Below are 23,352 nucleotides of genomic sequence, written 5' to 3' on the forward strand. Positions count from 1 at the left end.
AACAATGCATCTGAGCCTCTGTTCGACTTGTGGAGTCAGGCAGAGGGTCTTTGTTGATTTTTGAAAGGCAAACCACACGTTGGCTCGACCGCGGGGCGAGAAGACGACGTGATCTGTCGAGTTTGGACACTCGAAGAGGAAGGCGAAGCCTGCCATGCGGGATGACCTCAGTTATTCCTAACTAACTCACCATTGTTGCAACCGCAAAAACAGTGAGACCCTAACATGTTAATCTTCAACCAATGAGTTGTCACAATAATCAAAATAAGCCGAGAAAGAGTCGGCCCTAACTCAAGGATGTCATTTTCCCTTGCTCAAAACTTTGCAAGCATCTAAAATATTTACTCATAATCAATGCCACTAAAGTTTCAGATATTTTTCCCTATTTATTTTAATTTTATTGTTCATCATGGCCGTGCAACAAACGTGAATGCAGTCACTACTTTTCCATGTTATAGGTTCATGACTTCCTATATAGCATGTGGTGGCTAGATGATACCATGTTATATTATGTGTAGTTTTACTTAGTTGTGAACTAATGGTTAGATTATGTGTAGTTTTACTTAGTTGTGAACTAATGGTCAGATTATGTGTAGTTTTACTTAGTTGTGAACTAACCGTCAGGCTGTGCATGCTTTACCTTCACTCTTAGACATCATCATGTCACTTGCACCCTTATTTTGGACACAATGTAATAGCAGCTGCTCACATACATGCACATACAATTATCCCTAGGAATGCACGAGCACATCGGAGATACCGAGTCGGCACAACATCTTGAGATTGACACTGCATCACAAGAGGTGTCGTAGTCGAAGGGGACATCTTCTACCACTGAAAAACATCGTCCTAAAGCCTAAAAAAATTTGAAAAAAATGCGAGCACTTGCGCTAAGTCTAGGACTTGAATAATGGTGGACTGGTTCAACTACAAGGAACCTAACCGTCTAAACTACACTCAGTTCGCACTTGCACATGCACCTTAGAACCATAAGTCAGATGATGATCTATAAAACAGTTCTTCTTGATTAGCACTGCTATATGATGACATGGTATACATGTTTTTTAACACAGTACAGACGCAAACGCTCATACATACACACATATATTTACGCCTATGAATGCACGCATGAACATCCTACCCCTATGGCATCCCCGGGAGACTAAGCCGACACATCATCTTGAGATTGACGAATTCATCACAAACACCTTCATTGTCGATGTGAACGTCTCCTCCCACTGAACGCACGTCACCGAAGGCCTGAAATAAATTCAGGAAAATGCAAGTACCAATGTCATGTCTAGGACTTGAACTCTGGTGGGTTGAGGATACCACTGCCATCATAACCGTTCAATGGTTTGTGATATGGTAGACATGTTGAATGCTCTTTCTTAAGTGAATCCATTTTTTTTGTTCCTTACAAGTGCTCAATTGGTTGACGGTAAAACTATGCGGCATATTTCACCATTAAGGAGAGGGAGAATCATATAATAATCTCGGATATAAAATGATCTATATTTTTATTTACAAATATTCCAAATTAACCTAGTCTTGATTGCTTGGAGGTGCTCACCACATATACCCTGTGGTCCAAATTAACCTAGTCTAATATTCTTATATGAAACCAACACGTTAAAATGTTTCAACTCGTGAAAATTCATTCAAACTCCATTTATTGGAATTTTATGTCAATGTCATCTGATTTGACTAGACTATTGCAAATCATGGTCTCTGATCATCCTTTAGCATGTATGTTTTAAATGTCGACCTTAGCGACCTCTTTGTATTAATAACAAGACGATGTCCCGCGCAATGCTGCGGGAACCTTGTAAAAATATGTATGGATAAGTGGTAGAAGACTAAAATTAATACAAAAACAAATATAAAAGTGTCTTACATGAGTTATAATCCCGCGAAAAAAGTCATGCATGAGGTGTATGCTTTACATGAAGAGACAAATGGAAAAAGTAATTTAGGACTACATGCATGATTTGATGATGTGGCGCTGTTGCATGGAGAGGAAAACTAGATAGTGGGTTCTTGCTATTTAAGAAGGACGAGACTTGTCTACTCCCTCCGCGTGTGCCCATCCGTGCTCCCGTGTACGTGGCTTGATTTGATTGAAACAAAATAAGGCCTGGCCCCACGCCCTTAAAATCAGGGGGGAGATGATTATATTAGAAAGAGAAAAGGAAAAAAGACAGCCGTAGGATGAAGTGGGAGCACAGATGGAAGCATGGGGAGGGAGCAGGCAAGCTGGATCCATTTAAGAATAGAGGGTATATCTGCATTCCAAATTTTGGTTACTACAAATATATCATTAAATACTACTAGTATAAATAAATATTTGATATACAATTATAACGCATCTAAAAAATATTCACTATATCTTGAAGAGGGAAAATAAATGCATCCTCATCCATTTGCATTAACAGGATTTGATAGTCTACAAATTAATGTTGCACATAGGATTCGTCTCATATAAAGGAATATTATAATTACCACTTATTTGAGTACATTAAGAATTGCCTTATTAGGAACAATATTCATAAAATATTACTGGCTGACTAAGCCTATATGTAATCTTGTACTAGTATTTTACCGAACGCAAGCCATCAATTGAGGAATCAACCACTGTTCCATTTTGTTGTTCTTGTGATCTGCGGTAGCGAGAACAAGTCGAGGGAAACACCATTCATGGCACGAGGAACCATGGTACCCACCCTTCTGGTGCTGCTTCTGGCTATTTTCTGCGCGATCACCGTCGTCCACAGCAAGGAATGGAACGTCGGTCGCCAGGACGGATGGTTCTTCAGCATCTCCAATTGGGGGGACGACAAGCCAATCAAGGTCGGCGATGTGCTTGGTGAGAACTCTAAATCAAGTGATTAGCTATTTTTCAATTCTGATATGTAATCTTGTGTTTATAACTAATGCATGCAGTGTTTAAGTACAAGGCAATTGCGCACAACGTGGTGCAGGTCTCAGAAGAAGACTACGACGCATGCACGGTTTCTCGCCCGTCGCCGACCTACCGCTCCGGCAATGACCACATTAAGGTCACCAGCAGTGGCAGATTCTTCTTCATATGTTATGTGAAAACTCCTTTACACTGTGAGAGTGGCATGAAGATAGCCATCACTGTCCAATAGATAGACATAATCCCTCTCATGATACGTACATATGCATGTCTTTGTAGCAAGTCTTTAAGGTGCAATCTCATGACAGAATGATGGCAGAAGAAATAAATCGATGCTTGGCTCAAGTCTGATTCAACATGTTTCTTTCAAGACTGATTCATTATGTATTCATGACACCTTGCTACAGCAACATCTATTGTTTAGTTTTGAGGGGACCAATATCTGTTCGGAAGAGCCAGTGGAAGCATATCACTAGTGGAAGTATACGACTAGTTGGTTTCACTTTATGTGAAAACGTCGATGAATTTAAGTAATTTCAGTGGACACTGAAGTATTTACCTTTTGAACAATATTTTAGCAATTTCAGTAATACATAGGAATTCAGATGATCTAAAAGTATTTTTCAAAGTTTTCAAATATTATGTTGAATTTCTTTTTTTTTTGCGGGTGAATTTCATGTGAATGTTTCGGCCCTGTGGGCAAAACAGAAACTAAGAACACCAAAACTCACTGTGTTTCTGTGATTTCGGTTGTGGGTGTAATATTTCTAAAACTGAAAATAAAAAAACACTAGATACAAGTTTCTTTCATTCTACTGACAATACCTTGTGTTAAAATAATTCGGGCCACCGTCGATCCATCAAGGACAAGCAGACACACAAGCATGAACAATGACAACGAGATTCACCAACATGGCTACATCCCCGGGACATGACTACAAGCAGACCTCCCGTGTACCAAATCACATGATACAATTTGCGATAAGCCTCCAAGACCACGAGACAGCGCTCCGACCGCCGCGCCGCGGCCTGTCCGTCATCCCTGCCACGGACGCCTGGACTGTCCCTCTCGTGATTTTTGTCTTAGCCTACAACTTATGTCTAGTCTATTTGGCTACCAGTGATGACTATATATAATAGTCCCGGGTTACACATGTCCGACTCAACCACCTAACGTACCGCTAATTACAAATCCAACTGTAGCACAACTTTACGATGGTGGCTATTCGAATTGATCTCGGTCAACCAAACGAAGAGAAAGAGCTCCCACATACTCTATCCCAAATTACTTGTCGTAGAAATGGATGTATCTAGAACTAAAAATACATTTAAATACACCCATTTACACGACAAGTAATTCAGGACGGAGGAGTATATGCCCTGATAGGGGGCACCAAACACAATTAGGAAACTTAGGTCCTGTCTTCCTAGCACCTACTGTTATACAAGGAAAGGATCCCCTTCGAGCGTGTTAGCGATTTCACTCTAACAACCAATCCCTTTTTGGACGGGACTCTGACAACCAATCCTAATTAGGTGCGGAGGGAGAGGAAGTCTGAGTACTGTCGTCGGCCGCCACAAGGACAATGTTGGTGGCATTCTGCAGCGGTAGGCACCCTACTACCACCCCTTCCCCTGACAAACATGACAAGGTCAGAGGTTCACGAGTACCGCCATTGGCTCACCACGCGTGCATCGATCAGGCACTAGACTGTGCCTTCCAACTGTAACAAGGACAAAATGCTTTCGGCAAGTTTTCATGTGGTTATTCTTGCTCAAGATACTTATTGATGCTAAAGACCTAGAGCATGATTGATTTTACTTGGCCACCAAAAAATGGTAAGTCTTGGAGTTTCCAGTGTTTGGCATGTCAATATGCATGTTGTCTACAAGTATCCAAGGGGAACTAGCAAGAGTATTGCAATGGACACTATTGAGGAGGACGAACCCCCCCTCCATAGACACGTCTCTTGTCGCAAGGGAAATTGTTCCTACGCCGCAAGGCTGCTCCTCCACCTCTAGTTCTCCAGCATATAGCTTAATTCTGGACAGCGAAGCTCTGCCAGGTCGGTGGTTCCATATGCATGAATACCTACAGAGGCACCGCACATTTGGTGCTCGATCTACAGATCGATTCGAGGGAAAAATTCCCGCGGCTCAGAGGTATAACCTAGCTACGGGACTCTGCATCAACACGCTTCTCTAATGGTGAATATATTGATATTGATTTGGTATTGTTTACCTTCAAAATTTTCTTTATAATATGCTTGGTCAAACTTACAAAGCATTGGCTTTTTGACTCGAGTAATTTTTACGTAAGCGCTAATGACATAGATCAATTCATGAAGTTTCAGTGGAGCAATCGAATATTCAATTTGTCAGTGGCAAGAACCGAATTTTCATCCAGAAACCGCACAGGGGAATGTCTATTACCATCATGGGTTGGAAGGCGTTGTTAGAGGGGATAGAGAGGGAGATTGTGGAATCGATATTTATTGTTTGAGCCTTATGAGCATATATATAAGAGTACAATAATTAACTTGGAGTACAAGACAAGGTAAGGTGAGACTGGAGAAGAATCCGAAGGTAAGCCGACAGACACCCCCCATGGTCGGAACGGCCGATGCATCCCGAACGTCGTGGCTGGAGTGAAAACCGACAAGGTTGCTCAAGCAAGGCAATAGCCCTTTGTGCCGATGTCGAGGTAGCCGAGAGAGTAAGGTGGTGTACCGTGTGAATAATGCCGTGGTCGATGTCGAGGCGGAGTGGCCGATGTCGAGGTTGTCGCCATGGAGTCAAAATCGGTGCTCTTTTTTTTAAAAAAAAATCCCCAAATCCTAGAAGAAGAGAAGCGGACTCCCGTACGGGCACGAATCCATGCTGAAACACTCTCGCTCATCTCTCCATCATTTCAGGCATCATGTACTAGATAATCTTTTTTTAGGGATGTACTGAATAATCTTTTTTTTGTTAAAAGCGTTCATATACATGCGCAGCACTCATCCTTATGAACGCACGCACACTCATTTCTCTAACCATCCAATTACAGGTTGGTTCGCTGTACTAAATAATTTTTGATTGGCTTGTTTATAAGAAGGAAGCAGCGGTGTTTATTATCAAATCAAATCAAAAAAGAAAAAGAAACGCGGCTGGTGAGTTCTGGTCCGGTCCCGGACTCCCTCCCTATTTCGGACCAAATCCATCATAGCTCGGCTCCATATATGTCTACCGAGGGGTGTTTGTACCGCTGCACGCGCGTGTATACTCTCGCAGCATCCGCTACCTGGTTCCGAGAGAACGAGAGAGTAGATAAAAAAAGTCACGCCGCGCCATCCCAATCCCAATCCCAACCAAAAGAAAGTCACGCCACACCGTCCCCGGCCGTTCGCCAGCGATGAACCAACCGGGGAAGTCCATGTCGCCGCCGACGACGTCAATCCCGCCGTGGTCCGAACTTCCCCAGGAGCTCCTAGGCCTCATCATCGACCGCCTCCCTGGCTCCTCCGGCGACCGCGGTCTGCTATCCGCGGCGTGGTCTAAGGTTCGGCGGCTTCTTCTCTCCATGGCCCCTCCCCGCGCCCACTTCCGGGAGGCGTGCCGTCCTTCTCGGCACTCGGCCTCGGCCGACTGCGCTCGGTTCCGGGCGGTGTGTCGTTCATGGAAGACGGCGCTACGCGAGCACATGCGAGTTCCGGCGCCTCGACAGGTGCCCTGGATCGTATTGTCGGACGGCTACTTGCTGACGCCAGACGGCACCGATCTCTTGTATCGGCTGCCCTCTTTGCCCGAGGATGCGACGTGCATCGGCTCCACGGATGAATGGCTCGCCATCGACCGCATCGGCCCCGGGAACCAGCATAGTTACTCCATGCACAATCCTTTCTCCGGCACGACGGTGCCGCTCCACGAGCTGCAGAATATCATCCGCGAGCGTTCCAAGTTTTTCAAGATCCACAAGGTGCTCATGCGGTCGACCCCTGACGACGTCGTCGCCGTCCTGACCAACAACTGGAACTACCCGCTCATCTTAATCCGGCCGGGAAAAGGGGTGTGGACACCCAAGCCACGAACGCCTCCCTATGTGTACATCATCGACATTGCCTTTCTCGGAGATGAACTTTATGGCATCACCCAGGCCTATGACCTTGTCTCCCTCGATATCGCCTTCTATAGCAATGGAATACCCAGTATTGCTGGCATTGATCGTGTCATCATGCATATAGAGGATTATGATTTTCATTTTCATGTGTGGGATGACGGTGAAGAAGACGGCGAGTATGAGCGCAAGATGGCCACGAATGCTGAGGCGAGTGAAGACGACGATGACAGGCGTGCCGTGTATGAACTAAGGAAGAACACTGGAGATAGCATGATTTTGGAGGCTGCACATTGGTGGGACGATGAGGAGGTGCCCCACGAACCCAAGGATCTCGTCACCGTAAGCTGGCACCTCGTGGAGTCGTGTGGAAAGCTACTCATGGTTTTGCGGCAATTGCAAATACCTGAATACACCATGAAGTTCACTCGCAAGGTGGATGTATTGGAAGCGAAGGTCAGTGCAGACGGGTGGTTGCCAGTTACTAATGGGCTCGATGGCCAGGCACTTTTTATCAGCAGGCGCTTTTGCAAATCTGTTCCTGCTCATGGGGAGATAGAAGCGGATGTTATCTATTTTGTTGACACGGGCGATATGTTCAACATGAGATCTCAAACCATGGGCCCACCAACGAGGTACATTGATCATCATTCCTCGACTTGGATATTTTTCTCAGAGCTGGTGGTTTAAGAATTATTTACATCACAATATAACATTTTTTTAGGAAAGGCCATCATGGCTAGCTTTATTGAATTAAACAGGGATTACATCGTTCAGCAGTTTTGAGACTAACAAGCCAGAAGGCTCGTTCGTCCAACTACTAGTAATCTTATTACAATAAGAATAGTTAGCTAGCACATGTGCCGCTTCGTTACATTCACGATAACAATGTTTAAAGACGACCTTCCCAATAGAAGAGGAAATATCCACACATTCCGTGAATATTGCCGAATTTGCATCCCACCATGTTATGTGTCCCACACACGCATCAACGACAATCGTAGAGTCCGATTCCGCTTCCACCCGCGGCATACCTAAGGAATTAGCAAGCGCCAGTCCATCTCGCATTGCCATTGCCTCCACATTAACCACATCTGCTGCATATGAAATAAATTTGCATTGTGCAGCTAGAAAATTTCCTTTAGCATCCCGAATCACTGCCGCTGTTGCCCCTTCTCCAACATCAGGATGGAATGAGGCATCAACGTTGAGCTTGACATACTTTGGGTCCGGTTTTTTCCATCGTTGTACTACGACCGCACTCTTACAATTAGCAACATGATAATTATTAGCAATTGCCAGAACAGACATTGGCCACCTCACGGGACTAGGAGGAGTCCCATCATGCATGTGTTGTCTTCGGATCGACCAAAGATACCAACCACCCACTGCTATGATTTGTTTAACATCCAGATTCGGTTTAATGAGAGCTGGACTATCTGGTGCAAGAAGGATATGTTCCAAAATGACCGATCCAGACCGGTCTACTCTCCTTGCCTCGTCCACTCTGTCCAGAACACCCAGCCGACTCCATAAATCCCTTGCATGAGTGCACTCAAACAGTAGATGCCGCACATCCTCTGCATCCCGATGACAAATTGGGCATGCTCCCATCGAACCCACGTGCCGGTTACAGAGTATGGATTTTAGAGGCATAATTTCATATAGCGCGCGCCAGCGGAAAATTTGTATTTTCCGTGGGATGTTCAGCTTCCACCATGCACTCCACACCGCCGGAGAAGTGGACCCACTCGGCCTCTCCATCACATTTGCATTTCCCTGAAAAGTTTGAGTCCATTGCACCCGGTATGCTGATTTGACTGAGAATATACCCTTCCGGTCAGGATGCCAAGCGATAAAATCATCAAAAGTGTCATAGCTCAATGGAATCTGAAGTATTCTCCTTGTATCAACAGGGTTAAAGATGGATCTAATCAAATCTTCATCCCATGTGTTTGTATTAGGATCGATGAGTTCATGATATAACATTAGATGTAAAGGCAGCATGATGTGCCGGGTCTGGGGACATGTAAATTGTTTTTTCTTACTCTAGATCTTCTAGGCTATCAGAAACTCGCTCATTTTACCTTTCACAAAAAAAAAACTCGCTCATCTATACCTACTTACTAATAAAGCAAGGTGCCTTTCGTCAAATTTTTCATCCGTTCACTGCCAAAAGTATTTTTTTTCTCATTCCAAGGTGGTACTAAGTTCTTATGCGTCCATCTGCTAAAAAACGGCTTTTTTAGAATTTCGTACGTGGGATGTGTGCTTTGGCCCAGCGAAGCCAGCCACTTAGATTTCTGCCCACGTAGCTGCGAAAGTTCTATTTTTCACACAGGGCGACAAATAGTCGCAGCTTTGTACAGGACAACCAATAATGGGCTGGCCAGTTTTCTTTGTTTCTGTATTTTACTTCTATTTTTATTCTTCTTCCCCTATCTCTTTTTTCTTCACCAGCGAGATCGTTGGTCCCCTCTCTCTCCGTCTGCTGCTCCGGCGGCGGGAGGGAGGGGGGATCCCGTTCCTCCGCTCTGTAGTTAGGTTTTGGTTTTGTATGTTGTGGTGCGTCGTTGGGGTGGTGGGTGCGGCGTCCGGACGAATAAATCTGCCCCAACTCCACTCCCACCCCGGAGGTGTCCTTCATGGCTGCGTCTCGGAGTTGATGGCATCGTGTGTTTATTGATCCTTCAGATCGACCAAGTTAGGGTTCATGGATGGTGTCGACGAGGCGGTGGTGGCGACTCCATCAGGTGTGTCTCTCCTTCTGCTCTGTTCCCATAGCTGTGGCGTTGTCTCCGACGTCATGGTGGAGCAGAGAGGTTTTGTCGTCCGGGAGTACGCGCAGACGGCGGCCTGCGCAGTTGACAGCTGGAAGATGGTGCATTCTGTGCTGGGTGTGTGGTTGGAGGCTGACAGCTCTGGTTTTCTCCTCCGGCGTTGTAGTCGTGTGGGGATGTCAGATCTGGAGTTCGATAATGTATCCGGGGACACGTTGCCCCGGTCTGGTTCTTTCAACGGCAATGGTTTTGTTTTTGGCAAACTACTTTGGAGGTCCGTAAAGCTGCAGATCAGCGATGGAGCCGCGTTGAGCTCGGGTGAAGAGGTGATTTGTCTTCTCTCTCTTGGTGGTCGCTTCGGTGATGCCGAAGGAGAGGAACAGGCGCTGGTTTTTTGTGTAGGATTATCCTATCCTTTCAATACTGTAATGTCGGTGATTATGTGTCTTGTAACCGGATCTTTATTTTATGAATGAGAAACATATTACCTCACAAAAAAAATTATTCTTCTTACACAATTTATTCTATAAATTCAAAATTCTCAAAAAACGTCCAAAATTCCAAAATTTTGTTGTTATTTTGAAAAATATTCGGAACTTATAAAAGTTTCCCATTTTTTCAAAAACTTCTATTACTTTTCAAAATTGTTTGAGATTTCTAAAAAGAAAATGGAATTTTAAAAAATGCTCCAAATTCGAAAAATATTATTATTTTAGTGAATTTTTCACAATTCAAAATAATGTTAAAAGGTACACATTTTCCAAAATCTTATGAATTTTCAACACATGTTCCCGTGCTAAAAAAAGTGCACAAATTCCAATAATGTTCATGTTTTTATAAAAAAAACTGGCGTTTACAAAAAATGTTTGTGAATTTTAAAAGACTTTCATGTTTCAAATTTTGTTCCGTTTTTCTACAGTTCAAAATAATGTTAAAAGATACACATTTTCGAAAAATGTTATGAATATTCAACACATGTTGATGTGCTAAAAAACAAATTCAAATAATGTTTATGCTTTTATAAAAAAGTTGGTCTTTTCAAACAATGTTTGTGAATTTTAAAAGATTGTTCTGTTTCAAATTTTGTTCACGTTTTTTTGAAAATGTATATAATTTTCAAAAAAATGTTCAGGATTTAAAAAATGGTTAATGTTTCCTAATTCAGAAACTCTATACCTTAAAATCTTCTCGATTGAAAGGAAAAGTAGATTGAATAATTCATGGGCCTTCTCTGGTGTACGATGACGTAATAAAACTCTTAAATGCCCTCGATCAAGGATGGAAAAGTAGAGGATTGATTACTTCACACCTGGCGAAACCGAGAAGCTAAATGTTCCTTTTTCACATGCACGCAGAGTTTTGCTTGCACATATAATTCTCACTAATTTTTAAATGCATGCTATTTTTTCTCCCGTTACAACGCACGGGCATATGTGCTAGTTTTAAAAAAAAACCCAGAAAAGTAGGACAGTTTTCAGACAAGTACATTTAACTAGTTTTCACATATTCCCTTATTTTTTTTAGTTTTATCATATATTTAAAAAAAGTTTTATCTCTACTCCTAAAGGGGACTTGGTAGCTTCCCCTCCATATTTTTTCCTCACCTCCCACCACCGTCTATTTTGTCTGTTTTTTCGCCACACCTCCCACCGGTTTTCTCCAGATCTTCTAGGCTATCACAAACTAATGAATCCGACCACGTTAATTTTAATATTTTGAGAAATAAATAGGACAATTCTTGGATAAGTACACTTTAATTAGTTTTAACATATTCCCTTCAAAATAGTTTTATCATATATTTCACAAAAAGCTTTATCATATATGGTTTCATATATGAGTATAGGAGAGAAGATGCACGGAGTATAAAAACAGCGAGTCAGTGCTGCCCCCTGACTTGAAAATCATGTTCTCGTGTTATGTCTTCTTGCTACAAGTTTTTCTGTGCAAAAATTTGGGTTTTCCAAATTTTGATCTATGATATGAATGTGAAAGTTCTTTGGAAGTTTGTTGTTTGGAATCATTGCATGATTTTCTTAAAAACTATGATATATGAACTCGGTGTGGAAAATGTTGTAAATTTTATGTTCATTGGAATTGTGTGATAATGCACCTCAAGTATAAGTTTTTTTTGCGTTGTTTTTCTTGGGGAAAGGTCATAGGTTCTGTGGGACTTCTTGGATCTAAACTAATAGGCGGTTCATCCATTTATGGGTGTGTACATGATCTTGTTTGTGAAATTCAATTTAAGTCAATGGTTCTTATCCTGGTGGGACGATGAGGAGGTGCCTGATACGTCTCCAACATATCTACTTTTCCAAACACTTTTGCCCTTGTTTTGGACTCTAACTTGCATGATTTGAATGAAACTAACCCGGACTGACGCTGTTTTCAGCAGAACTACCATGATGTTGTTTTATGTGTAGAAAAGAAAAGTTCTCGAAATGTCCTGGAAATCCACGGAGGCACTTTTTGGAATTAATAAGAATTTTGGCAAAAGAATTAATGCCAGGGGGCCCACAGCCTGTCCACGAGACAAGGGGACGCCCCCCCCCCCCTAGGGCGCGGCCTCCTATCTCATGGGCCCCCTGGATCTCCACCGACCTCAACTCCAACTCCATATATTCCGTTTCGGGGAGAAAAAAATCAGGGAGAAAGTTTCATCGCGTTTTACGACACGGAGCCACCGCCAAGCCCTAATCTCTCTCGGGAGGGCTGATCTGGAGTCCGTTCGGGGCTCCGGAGAGGGGGATTCGTCGCCGTCGTCATCATCAACCATCCTCCATCACCAATTTCATGATGCTCACCGCCATGCTTGAGTAATTCCATCGTAGGCTTGCTGGACGGTGATGGGTTGGATGAGATTTACCATGTAATCAAGTTAGTTTTGTTAGGGTTTGATCCCTAGTATCCACTATGTTATGAGATTGATGTTGCTATAACTTTGCTATGCTTAATGCTTGTCACTAGGGCCCGAGTGCCATGATTTTAGATCTGAACCTATTATGTTTTCATGAATATATGTGTGTTCTTGATCCTATCTTGCAAGTCTATAGTCACCTATTATGTGTTATGATCCGACAACCCGGAAGTGACAATAATTGGGATACTTCTCGGTGATGACCGTAGTTTGAGGAGTTCATGTATTCACTATGTGTTAATGCTTTGTTCCGGTTCTCTATTAAAAGGAGGCCTTAATATCCCTTAGATTCCGCTAGGACCCCGCTGCAACGGGAGGGTAGGACAAAAGATGCCATACAAGTTATTTTCCATAAGCACGTATGACTATTTACGGAATACATGCCTACATTACATTGATGAATTGGAGCTAGTTCTATATCACCCTATGTTATAACTATTGCATGAGGAATCACATCCGGCATAATTATCCATCACTAATCCATTGCCTACGGGCTTTTCATATATTGTTCTTCGCTTATTTACTTTTCCGTTGCTACTGTTACAACTACTACAAAAACCCAAAAACATTTATCTTTACTGATGCTACCGTTACCATTACTATCATACCACTTTTGCTACTAAACACTTTGCTGCAGATACTAAGTTATCCAGGTGTGGTTGAATTTACAACTCAACTGCTAATACTCAAGAATATTCTTTGGCTCCCCTTGTGTCGAATCAATAAATTTGGGTTGAATACTCTACCCTCGAAAGCTGTTGCGATCCCCTATACTTGTGGGTTATCAAGACTAATTTCTGCCGCCGTTGCTGGGGAGCATAGCTCTATTCTCTGAGTCACTTGGGCTTTATATCTGTTGATCACGATGAAGAACTTGAAAGACGCTAAGACCAAGATTTTGCCCTCAACTACGAGGGGAGGTAAGGAACCGCCATCTAGCTCTGCACTAGATTCTCCTTCCGTTATTAGTAGGCTTGCGACACCTAAACCTGCTACTGCTATGAATTCTAATATATCGCAAGTTATTGATGATGCCACTTCTGCTATGCATGATGAAACTACTTCTGTGCGTGATACTACTTTGCCATTAGGTGAATTTCTTGATGAACAACTTGCTAGAGTTAGGGGGAATGAAAATATTGAAGAACCTATTATTGATGATAGTGATGATGAACGTTCCCCCAATGATTATGTATTACCTGTTGTTCCTAAGGGTTATGTTATTGATGAAGAAGCTGCTATGGAAATTCTTGCTTGCAATGATAAATCTGATCTTAAGAAATTATTAGCTAAATGGAAGCAGCAGTCTCTTAATGCTAGAATGAAACCCGATCCTACTTTTGCTACTTCACCTATATGTGTTACTGATAAGGATTATGAATTCTCTATTGATCCTGATATTATTACTTTAGTTGAATCTGATCCTTTTTATGGCCTTGAATCTGAAACTGTTGTGGCACATCTTACCAAGTTGAATGATATTGCCACCCTATTTACTCATGATGAGAAGTCTCGCTATTTATATATCCTTAAGATATTTCCGTTCTCATTAAAGGGTGATGCTAAGACTTGGTATAATTCTCTTGCTCCTGGTTGTGTGCGTAGTCCCCAGGAAATGATTTATTACTTCTCTGCTAAATATTTCCCTGCTCATAAGAAACAAGCTGCCTTGCGGGAAATATATAATTTTGTGCAAATTAAAGAAGAGAGTCTCCCACAAGCTTGGGGGAGGCTTCTCCGGTTACTTAATGCTTTGCCTGATCATCCTCTTAAGAAAAATGAAATACTTGATATCTTTTATAATGGACTAACCGATGCTTCCAAGGACTACTTGGATAGTTGTGCTGGTTGTGTTTTCAGGGAAAGAACAGTCGACGAAGCTGAAATATTACTGAATAATATGTTGACTAATGAAAATAATTGGACTCTTCCTGAGCCAGTTCCTGAACCAATTGAGCCAATTCCTGAGCCTATTCCTAAACCCACTCCGAAGAAGAGAGGTGTTTTATTGCTCAGTCCTGAAGATATGCAAGAGGCAAAGAAATCAATGAAAGAAAAAGGCATTAAAGCTGAAGATGTTAAGAATTTACCACCTATTGAAGAAATACATGGTCTTAATTTACCGCCTGAAGAACCATATTGTCTTGATAACCCGACACAGGTAGTAAAGGTAAATTCTCTCTATAGATATGATAAAGTTGAAATACCCTCTACTAAATTTCATAGCCCTTGCTTAGATGAATTTGATGACTTTATGGCTAGGCAAGAAAGTTTTAATGCTTATGTTGGTAGAGAGTTAAAGAATAATGCTTTCGAGATAGGACACGTAGGTGATAATCTGGCTAGAGTTAAAGATGAACTTCACCGCGGTTAGCAAATATGCTTCTATGGTTGCTACCCAAGATGTGCAAGTACTCAAAGCTCAAAATGATTTGCTTGATGAATTGAATAATAAAAATGACTTTGCCGTTAGCGTGGCTACTAGAACTGGTAGAATGACTCAGGAACCTTTGTATCCTGAAGGCCACCCTAAGAGAATCGAGCAAGATTCTCAGAGAAATAATTTAGAGGCACCTAGTTCTTCTAAAAAGAAGAAAAAGAAAAACAATAGAACGTTGCATGCTTATAGTGAACCTACTGTAGACACACCTGAGAATCCCAATGATATTTCTATTTCTGATGCTGAAACACAATCAAGTGATGAACATGAACCTAGTGATAATGTTAATGATAATGTTCATGTTGATGCTCAACCTAGCAAAGATAATAATGTAGAGATTGAAGCTGCTGTTGATCTTGATAACCCACAATCAAAGATTCAATGTTATGATAAGAGAGATTTTGTTGCTAGGAAGCACGGTAAAGAAAGAGAACCATGGGTTCAGAAACCCATGCCCTTTCCTCCTAAACCATCCAAGTCAAAGGATGATGAGGATTTTGAGCGCTTTGCTGAAATGATTAGACCTATTTTCTTACGTATGCGCTTAACTGATATGCTTAAAGTAAATCCCTATGCTAAGTATATGAAGGATATCATCACAAATAAAAGAAAGATACCGGAAGCTGAAATTTCCACCATGCTTGCTAATTACACTTTTAAGGGTGGAATACCAAAGAAACTTGGAGATCCGGGTGTCCCAACTATACCATGCTCCATTAAAAAATAGGGTTAATTATCCTTTTGCCCTCAGTGGTGTCCATGTGCTCAGTTTTGCCCTCAGATGCGAATTGTCCTCAGTTTTGCCCCTAGTCCGTGCGCACCGACTCGTTCCGTGAACTCTGCCATCTCCGTCAGGTCAACCTTTTGACTCGGCCCTTACAGGTGGGACCAGGCGGCAGAAACGACCAATTTTATTCAGACAGTTGCACGCGTGGCTTGTGGGACCCAGCAAAGAGCCGTTGAGCAGAGAGCCGTTGGCGGGTGTGCTATATAAGCAGGCGACAGCGGCGGTGACCACGGCGACAGAGAGCACGGCGGTGACCACGGAGAGAGAGAGAGCACGACGGCGGGAAGCTAGCTGTGGAGGGCGCGGCGGTGGGAAGCTAGCAGTGGAGGGCGCGGCGGCGTTGAGATCCCCTTCGGCTCCGAGCTCCATGTCTTCCTCAAGCTCCCGCGCCACCTCGCGGATGCAGAGCCGGGCGCGTGTGGACATGCCTGTCTTCGTCTGTCCGCGGTGCCGGGCGGGCGTTGATCTAAGGGTTTCTCAGACACCGAGGAACCAGAATCATCCGTTCTATGTGTGCAGCGAGAATGGGGTAAGAATCGGGGCAATTGCACCATTTTCGTCGTCGGGATGTTTGAGCAATGGGTTGATCTGTTTAGTGTTCATGCAGGTGACATGCTTCTTTCTTTGGGTCGATGCTCTGGCCAAGACTCTGATGAATGAACTGCAAGAAGAGCATGAAGAATGGTTGCGCATGCTGCCACGAACGGCAGTGGCCACACCACGAGCTCCGGAAGAAGAGATGGACGGCGAAGCACGCACTGACAGAGAGCTAGCTATTGAGCTTAGGATGTTGAAGAAGAAGGTTAGGAAGCTTGAAGATCAAGCACTACCAATACCCATTTGCAAATACTTTTGGGCATTTGTAGGTATGGTAATCGCACTGGTTGTAATATTGAAAATGTATGGAAAGGCATGAATTATGAAGGAATTTGTAATCTTGAAATTGTTTGAGAAATTCACCTACTTTAAATGTTGGTTAAAGTTGTTTAAATTTTGAAACAAAAAGAGAAGAAGTGACCAACATTTAAATATGTTGGAAAAAAAGAGAAGAAATTAGGAATTCAGAAACTTTTGATCAATGAAATGCAGCTCTCTGCTCTGCCTTTCTGTCCGAAAAAAAGGTTGCTCTTGGGCCAAATTCAGAGCGTAGAGCCAAGTGTAGGCTAGACTAATGGGCCAACTGCATCCAATTAGGCCCATTCAGGGGTTTTCTTGCGTATTTTTTTGTTTTCTATTCTGATTTAATTTAGGCAGTAAATCATAATGTTGAAACTTTTTGTGGAAGCTAATTGAATTATTCCGGAGCCAAACAATTAAGGTTAGAAATTTTTTGGAGCTGTTAATTAATCCAATTCAAATACACCGTGATTTAAATCAAAGACCAAAATGTCATGGAAAATGTGCCTCAGCTCTGGTAGAGGTTTACGCCAGGTGCCAAAATAAATGAACATTTTTTAAGGGCATTACATTGAGGAAAACATAATATGTATAAAAAAATGAAGGGTGGAAAATGCACAAAAAATTGGTGCGGCTGGGGACTCGAACCCAGGACCGTGTGGGTTTGTGGTGTTTAGGGCTGCGCTGGTAACCGCTAGGACAGATGGCAAGACTTTGACATAGGTAGGGAAGGAAGGTATACATAGTGAGACTGTGAATTTTTTTTAAAAAAAAATAGTGAGACCGTGAATGTTTGCACACGCGTGAGAGTGGTTTTCCTTTGTTTTGCACTTAAATTTTGGAGGGTTGCAAGGTTGAAAATGTATGTTGCACTACCACATGATTTTGGTCAGAATGGCACTTGGTTTAGGGTTAGAGTGGCACTTGGTTTAGGATTTAAAGGGAATAAATTTACATGTTAGTTCATGACTTTTTGTTTGAATGAAACAGAGGGCTTCTCACCCCCTACGATTTTGATTAATGAAAACCACAAGTTCTTGAACTTCATGACTTGTTTAGGGAAGAAATGATAAGTTTGGGCACGGACATTTTTTAACACACATAATGAGATAGAACACACCGTACCATTACAATAACTTAGATAAGTTCACGGACAGTTCATGGACACATGACGAAACATGACACGACACGACATGACATAGAAAAGCAACAAAATAAAAAACCAAACATGACGAGCTTGACTCCGGGCTTGAACATCTTCATCTTGACCTCCTTCTTCCACCTTGGCCGCGCGCGCCCCTTCATCACCATCTTCATCTTCACACCTCCTCCTCGTCGTCGTAGGGAAGGGAGTGCATCTGGCCTGGAGCGGGGAAGATGCGCTCGTAGTTGGTGTAGATGTTGTAGATGGTGAAGAAGATGGCCTCGCAGCCGCACCAAAAGACTTGGCTAAGGAGCTCGCGCGCGTCAAATGGGTTGGTGAAGGTGACCGTGAGCAGTAGGAGGATGCCGCCGCGGTCACGAACCTCGTTGAGGGTGAACATCCTCGGCGAGCCCCGTGGGAGGTGGGCATAGCCGGCTCTGAGGAAGGCGCGGGTGAGTTCGACGGAACCCCTCCACCTTGAAATAGCCCACACACGGAGCTCCCTCTCCACGAGCACGCCCGGTGGGTAGCGCAGCTCCGGCACCACAGGCGGACGGCGGAAGGTCGGCCCGTTGAACTGCATCTTCTTCACTTGGTCTCGCTTGGGGAGGGCTTGGTCGCTTGGGTGTTTGAAGTTGGAGAGGATCGGATCTGGCTTGTGGGTGGGAGAGGAAGAGAGGCACCCCATTTATAGGCCTGTGGGTGGGAGAGGAAGAGAGAAAGGATGAGAACGGTGCGTGCATGAATCCGGACGCGTGTGTGTATCCGTTACGTTTTGCACACTTAAATTTTTGCATGAAAACGATGCATCTTTGACCGGGCAGTGCATGTGAACCGCTGCCCTGAACCACTGCCCTGAACCACCTAGCTCGCCTCGCTAGCCTAGCTCGCCTAGCTGGCCTAGCGCGCCTCGCTCGCCTCACTCGCATGCATGCACGTCGCCGCCTCCCGCGCATGCGCAAACCCACGTAGCCGCCTCCATGCATGCAAGGCCTAGAAAGGCTGAGACGGGCTATTTACTGCGATCTCAGGCCCAGACAACGAGACGGCCCAACGGTCCATCCAGCGCGTCCGATATTTGTTAAAAAAACAATCTCCCAGCCAATCAGATTGCATCTCGCGGATCGCCCCCCTCTTCCCCGCAGATTTCTTCTAGAAGGGTTAGATCGACGGCCCTTGATCACCGCTAGGGTTAGATGAACGGTCCTTATTCAGCGCTAGGGTTAGCGGGGTTTGGGAGGGGTTTGGAGCAGTCAAAGCTATGTTTGACCAGATTTCAAATGAGCATAATAAATTAAATAAAAATCAGAAAAATGAAAAACCTGCGCACATAGTCTTCTTATGTCATATACTAACGATTTAAGTTGATAAACAAGCTTTACATACATTTAAATGATAAGTTCATGTGTATTGTATGATATCTCGAGTATCTCAAACTCTCTGGTATGAAGTGAAGAGAAGTGTTTTGGGGAAATGAACATGAAAATTTCAAAAAACTCACCACAGCTTCATTTTGGAGTGACTAAGAAGGATCCAGGCTTAGTTTTTCATTTTGATGTTTTACACTTGTTTAAATCTTGGTCAAAGTTAAGTTTGACCAGATTTCAAATGAGCAAAACAAATTTAAAAAAAAATCAAAAAATGGAAAAACCAGCGCACATAGTCTGTACATATAGAATATATGTGTAGGAAAGTTATTTGGCTGATTTAGATAAGGTCGAAAAAAACCTTGCTTAGAAATGAGGTCGTTTACCCTACCTTTGGACCCCTCTTTTTAGCACATTTTTCATGAAAATTTCAAAAACCTCACCACAACTTCATTTTGGATTGACTAAGAAGTATCCAGGCTTAGTTTTTCATTTTGATGTTTTAGACTTGCTTAAATCTTGGTCAAAGTTAGGTTTGACCAGAATTTAAATGAGCAAAACAAAATTCAAAAAAATCAAAAAAAGGAAAAACCATGTGCTCATTCAAACATCATCCAACAGATATTTAAACATCATGTCAAACATACTTCTAACATAGGTCCAACATCATCCAACAGAAATACAACATGTCAAGTGATAAATGTTTCATAATACAACATCATTCCTTATTCATAATGTTTCATAATTGTTCATAGATAGCGTTGGGGCTTCTGTCTGTTCCTTGAGCTTCTTGCCATCACTTTGCTCCTCGTGCACCTTGTGCTCATTGTTTCTTCTCTTCTTCTCTTGGTTGTCGGTACCTTGCGCGTCTTCTTCAAACCTACCATAGAGCTGTGCAAAACATAAAGGGTCCAAACATAAACGATAATGAGATCGTGTCAAGTGATAGATGTACAGTAGTATTTGACCCTTGCAAGATTTACATACCTAGCAGAACTCACAACAACAGAAGGTTGGTCACCATTTGGAGCCTCACTTGGATCACCATGATCACCATTTAGAGCCTCACTTGGATCACCATTTGGAGCCTCACTTGGATCATCATTTGGAGCCTCACTTGGATCACCATGATCACCATTTAGAGCCTCACTTGGACCACCATTTGGAGCCTCACTTGAATCATTATTTGGAGGATATTTTGGATCATCGTCAAAATCATGCGGCTGTTGACCATCATCATTTGGAACCTCGTCAAAATCCTCATCTGATGCAACCGACTGTTGACCATTATTTTCATCATCTGTTGAGGCAACCGGCTGTTGACCAACATTTTCATCATCTGATGAGGCAATCGGCTGCTGACCAACATTTTCATCGAAGCCTTCATCGAAACTCTCTCCGGACGCTGGATCTACTGTGTTATCACAATACTTACCGAAATGACCAGACCCACCACATCTTGTGCACTTACGCTTCCTCGCTCCAAGTCCAGCTCCTTCGCTGCGAGGTCTTATTCGACTCTTCCTTGGTCTACCTGCTGCTCTCTTCAGAACTGGAGCGCAAAGCTTGAATCCAGGGTCCACCATGTCCCATTGTTGTTTTCCCTCCATAGCAGGAAACGCATAAGCATATGTGGCTTTGAACCTTGCAACAGAGTAGTAATCATGCACATACTGCTGTATGTTCCCTGCTGGACCTGGAAGAGAAGTGATGAAAAACAAGGCATGAATGCATGGCAACCCAGTTATCTGCCATTGCCTACAACTGCAAGTTCTAGCTTCTAAATCCACTGGATATCTCCATTCCCTCTTCTCTTTATCCAAATATGATATCTCTGCTGTGGTACCCGAGCAAAGCGTCATGTTCATTTCCAAGCCTATTGTCTTCTGCTTCAGTTCACTCATCACGGCAGGGATGATAATGTGGCCCATGAACTTTGCCTCGGCTATTCCTGCATGATAATGAAATTTCTGCATGTATTCTATCCTTATCCTGTCAAGCAAATCCACCACATAATGACCCTTTAGTTTCCGGATCGTTGAGTTGAAAGACTCTGCTAGATTATTGTGCACATAGTCAACTTTGCTCACTTCACTGAATTGGCTTTTGGCCCATAACTTGGAGTGGTGTGTTTCCAAGTATTCTTTCACTTTGGGATTCATGTATAACTGCCTCAAGTGGTAGTTGTGCTTCTTCACACTGCATGTCAAAGATGCTGGCCATAAATTGTCGGTATACACCTTTCCTTTGAATTTCTTCATGAAATTTGCAGCAAGGTGACGCATGCATTCCCTATGCTCTACTCCAGGGAACACATTGTCCACGGCCACTTCTAAACCTTTGCAGGCATCTGTATGAATGACCAACCCATTGGGATGTGCAATAGCCCGGCGGAGATTATGCAAAAACCAAGTCCAGCTCTCCTCAGACTCTGTCTCCAGCACACCATAGGCAACTGGAAATACAAAACTATGTGCATCAACTGCACAAGCTGCTACTAACTGTCCTTTAAACCTTCCTGTGAGAAAAGTGGCATCAATAGCCAAATAAGGCCTGCAGCCTGCCAAAAAACCCCGGCGACAAGCCTCAAAGCAGACAAAAACCCTTCTAAAGCATTCCTTGGTCTTTGTCACTCCCCTGAATGTGTACTCCACGGTGTGGTGATCAATATCTACAATACTACCTGGGCTTGTCCTCTCCACTTCACCTTTGAATGAATACAATAATTGAAAACTTTCCTGCCAGTTACCATAAATAGAATCCATAGCATGTTGTTTACCATTGAACAACCTCATGTATGGTAAATCTATCTTGAACTTATCTTTGATGTTCTTCTGCAATTCCTTTGGACCCACTTGCTGGTTTTCTTTCACCCACTTTTTTACTTCTTCTGCCACCCATCTTGACTTGGCTCTACTGATTGTATCCTTCCTAAGGGTTGATTCCTGGCATGTGTGCTTAAAAGGATTCACTTTGACCTGAACATTAGTGCTATTCCGCATTTTAGCTGCAAGCAGCCTCCATGGACAACCCTCAGTCGGACAGTGCACTCTGTAACGTACTTGATCGCTCTTGTCAACTTTGAAAGTACGTTCTACCTTGATGCAGTATGTCACAAGTGCATTTCTACACTCATTCATGGATGCAAAAACTGTACCTTCTTCCATTTGAGGGTTCAAAGGGTCCCATTCAACAGCTGCAAGGTCTTCGTCCTCACCCATCGCATCATCATCCACACGGACTGCATTGTGAGCCTCATCTTGGTTTTCAGCCCGAGGTGCCCGTCGTAAATTCTGAATAACATCAGAATATAACTTCTCTTCATCAACCCCAGAATTGTAGCCATCAGGCTCCACTTCAAGGGGAACCCTACTGCTGTTGCCCACACTTATCGAGCCACCACGTCGCCGTGCACCAACTGAACTGTTCTGGCTAGAGATGCCATTACGACGACTTGATTCTCCCCGAGTTGCACCCGCCATCCTAGGTCCAAATGCCTGCTCAAGCACATCAACTTGCAGCCTCACATGAAAATTATCTTTCTCTTTATGCCTAACAAACATGGTAGCTAGCTCTTCATCATTACTAACTGTCACCCAATTCTTTTCCCCATCATAGTATTTGTATACCACTTCATCAAGCAAACCCCAAGGATATTGGCTACAAATTACCTCCCCAAATTGTCTGAAACTCCAATTACTAGCCATTGGCAACCGATAATCAAAACCTCCTTGGTATTTCTTCTTATCCTTTGCATCGAACATGTACCGATCCCTTCTAATGTGCACCATGAAAGCAAACCGCAACTCCATCCTAACCGGCGAAAAACAGAGACGCAATCAGCACACTAATTGGGCAAACCTACTCGAATCGAGTGTTCAAATGCACAACTAAGCTCAATCTAAACAAGAGGCGAGACTTACCCCTCGGGAACCCAGTCGTGGACGCGGCGGATCTCCGGCCTGATGCCTGCCTCGCCAAATACTCCAGGGTCGCCGCTGCTC

General features: G+C 43.2%; 1 protein-coding gene across 1 annotated transcript; it reads left to right on the forward strand.

Annotated features, from left to right (window-relative positions):
* Positions 1-2,627: 2,627 nt before the first annotated feature.
* Positions 2,628-3,265, forward strand: LOC119366900 (basic blue protein-like). The gene is made up of 2 exons (XM_037632584.1): positions 2,628-2,866; positions 2,944-3,265. Exons 1-2 carry the CDS (start codon positions 2,698-2,700, stop codon positions 3,150-3,152), a joined length of 378 nt encoding a protein of 125 aa, XP_037488481.1. The 5' UTR covers positions 2,628-2,697; the 3' UTR covers positions 3,153-3,265.
* Positions 3,266-23,352: the final 20,087 nt, after the last annotated feature.

Source organism: Triticum dicoccoides, chromosome 2B (genome assembly GCF_002162155.2).
Source record: "Triticum dicoccoides isolate Atlit2015 ecotype Zavitan chromosome 2B, WEW_v2.0, whole genome shotgun sequence".
In the NCBI taxonomy this organism is placed as follows: domain Eukaryota; kingdom Viridiplantae; phylum Streptophyta; class Magnoliopsida; order Poales; family Poaceae; genus Triticum; species Triticum dicoccoides.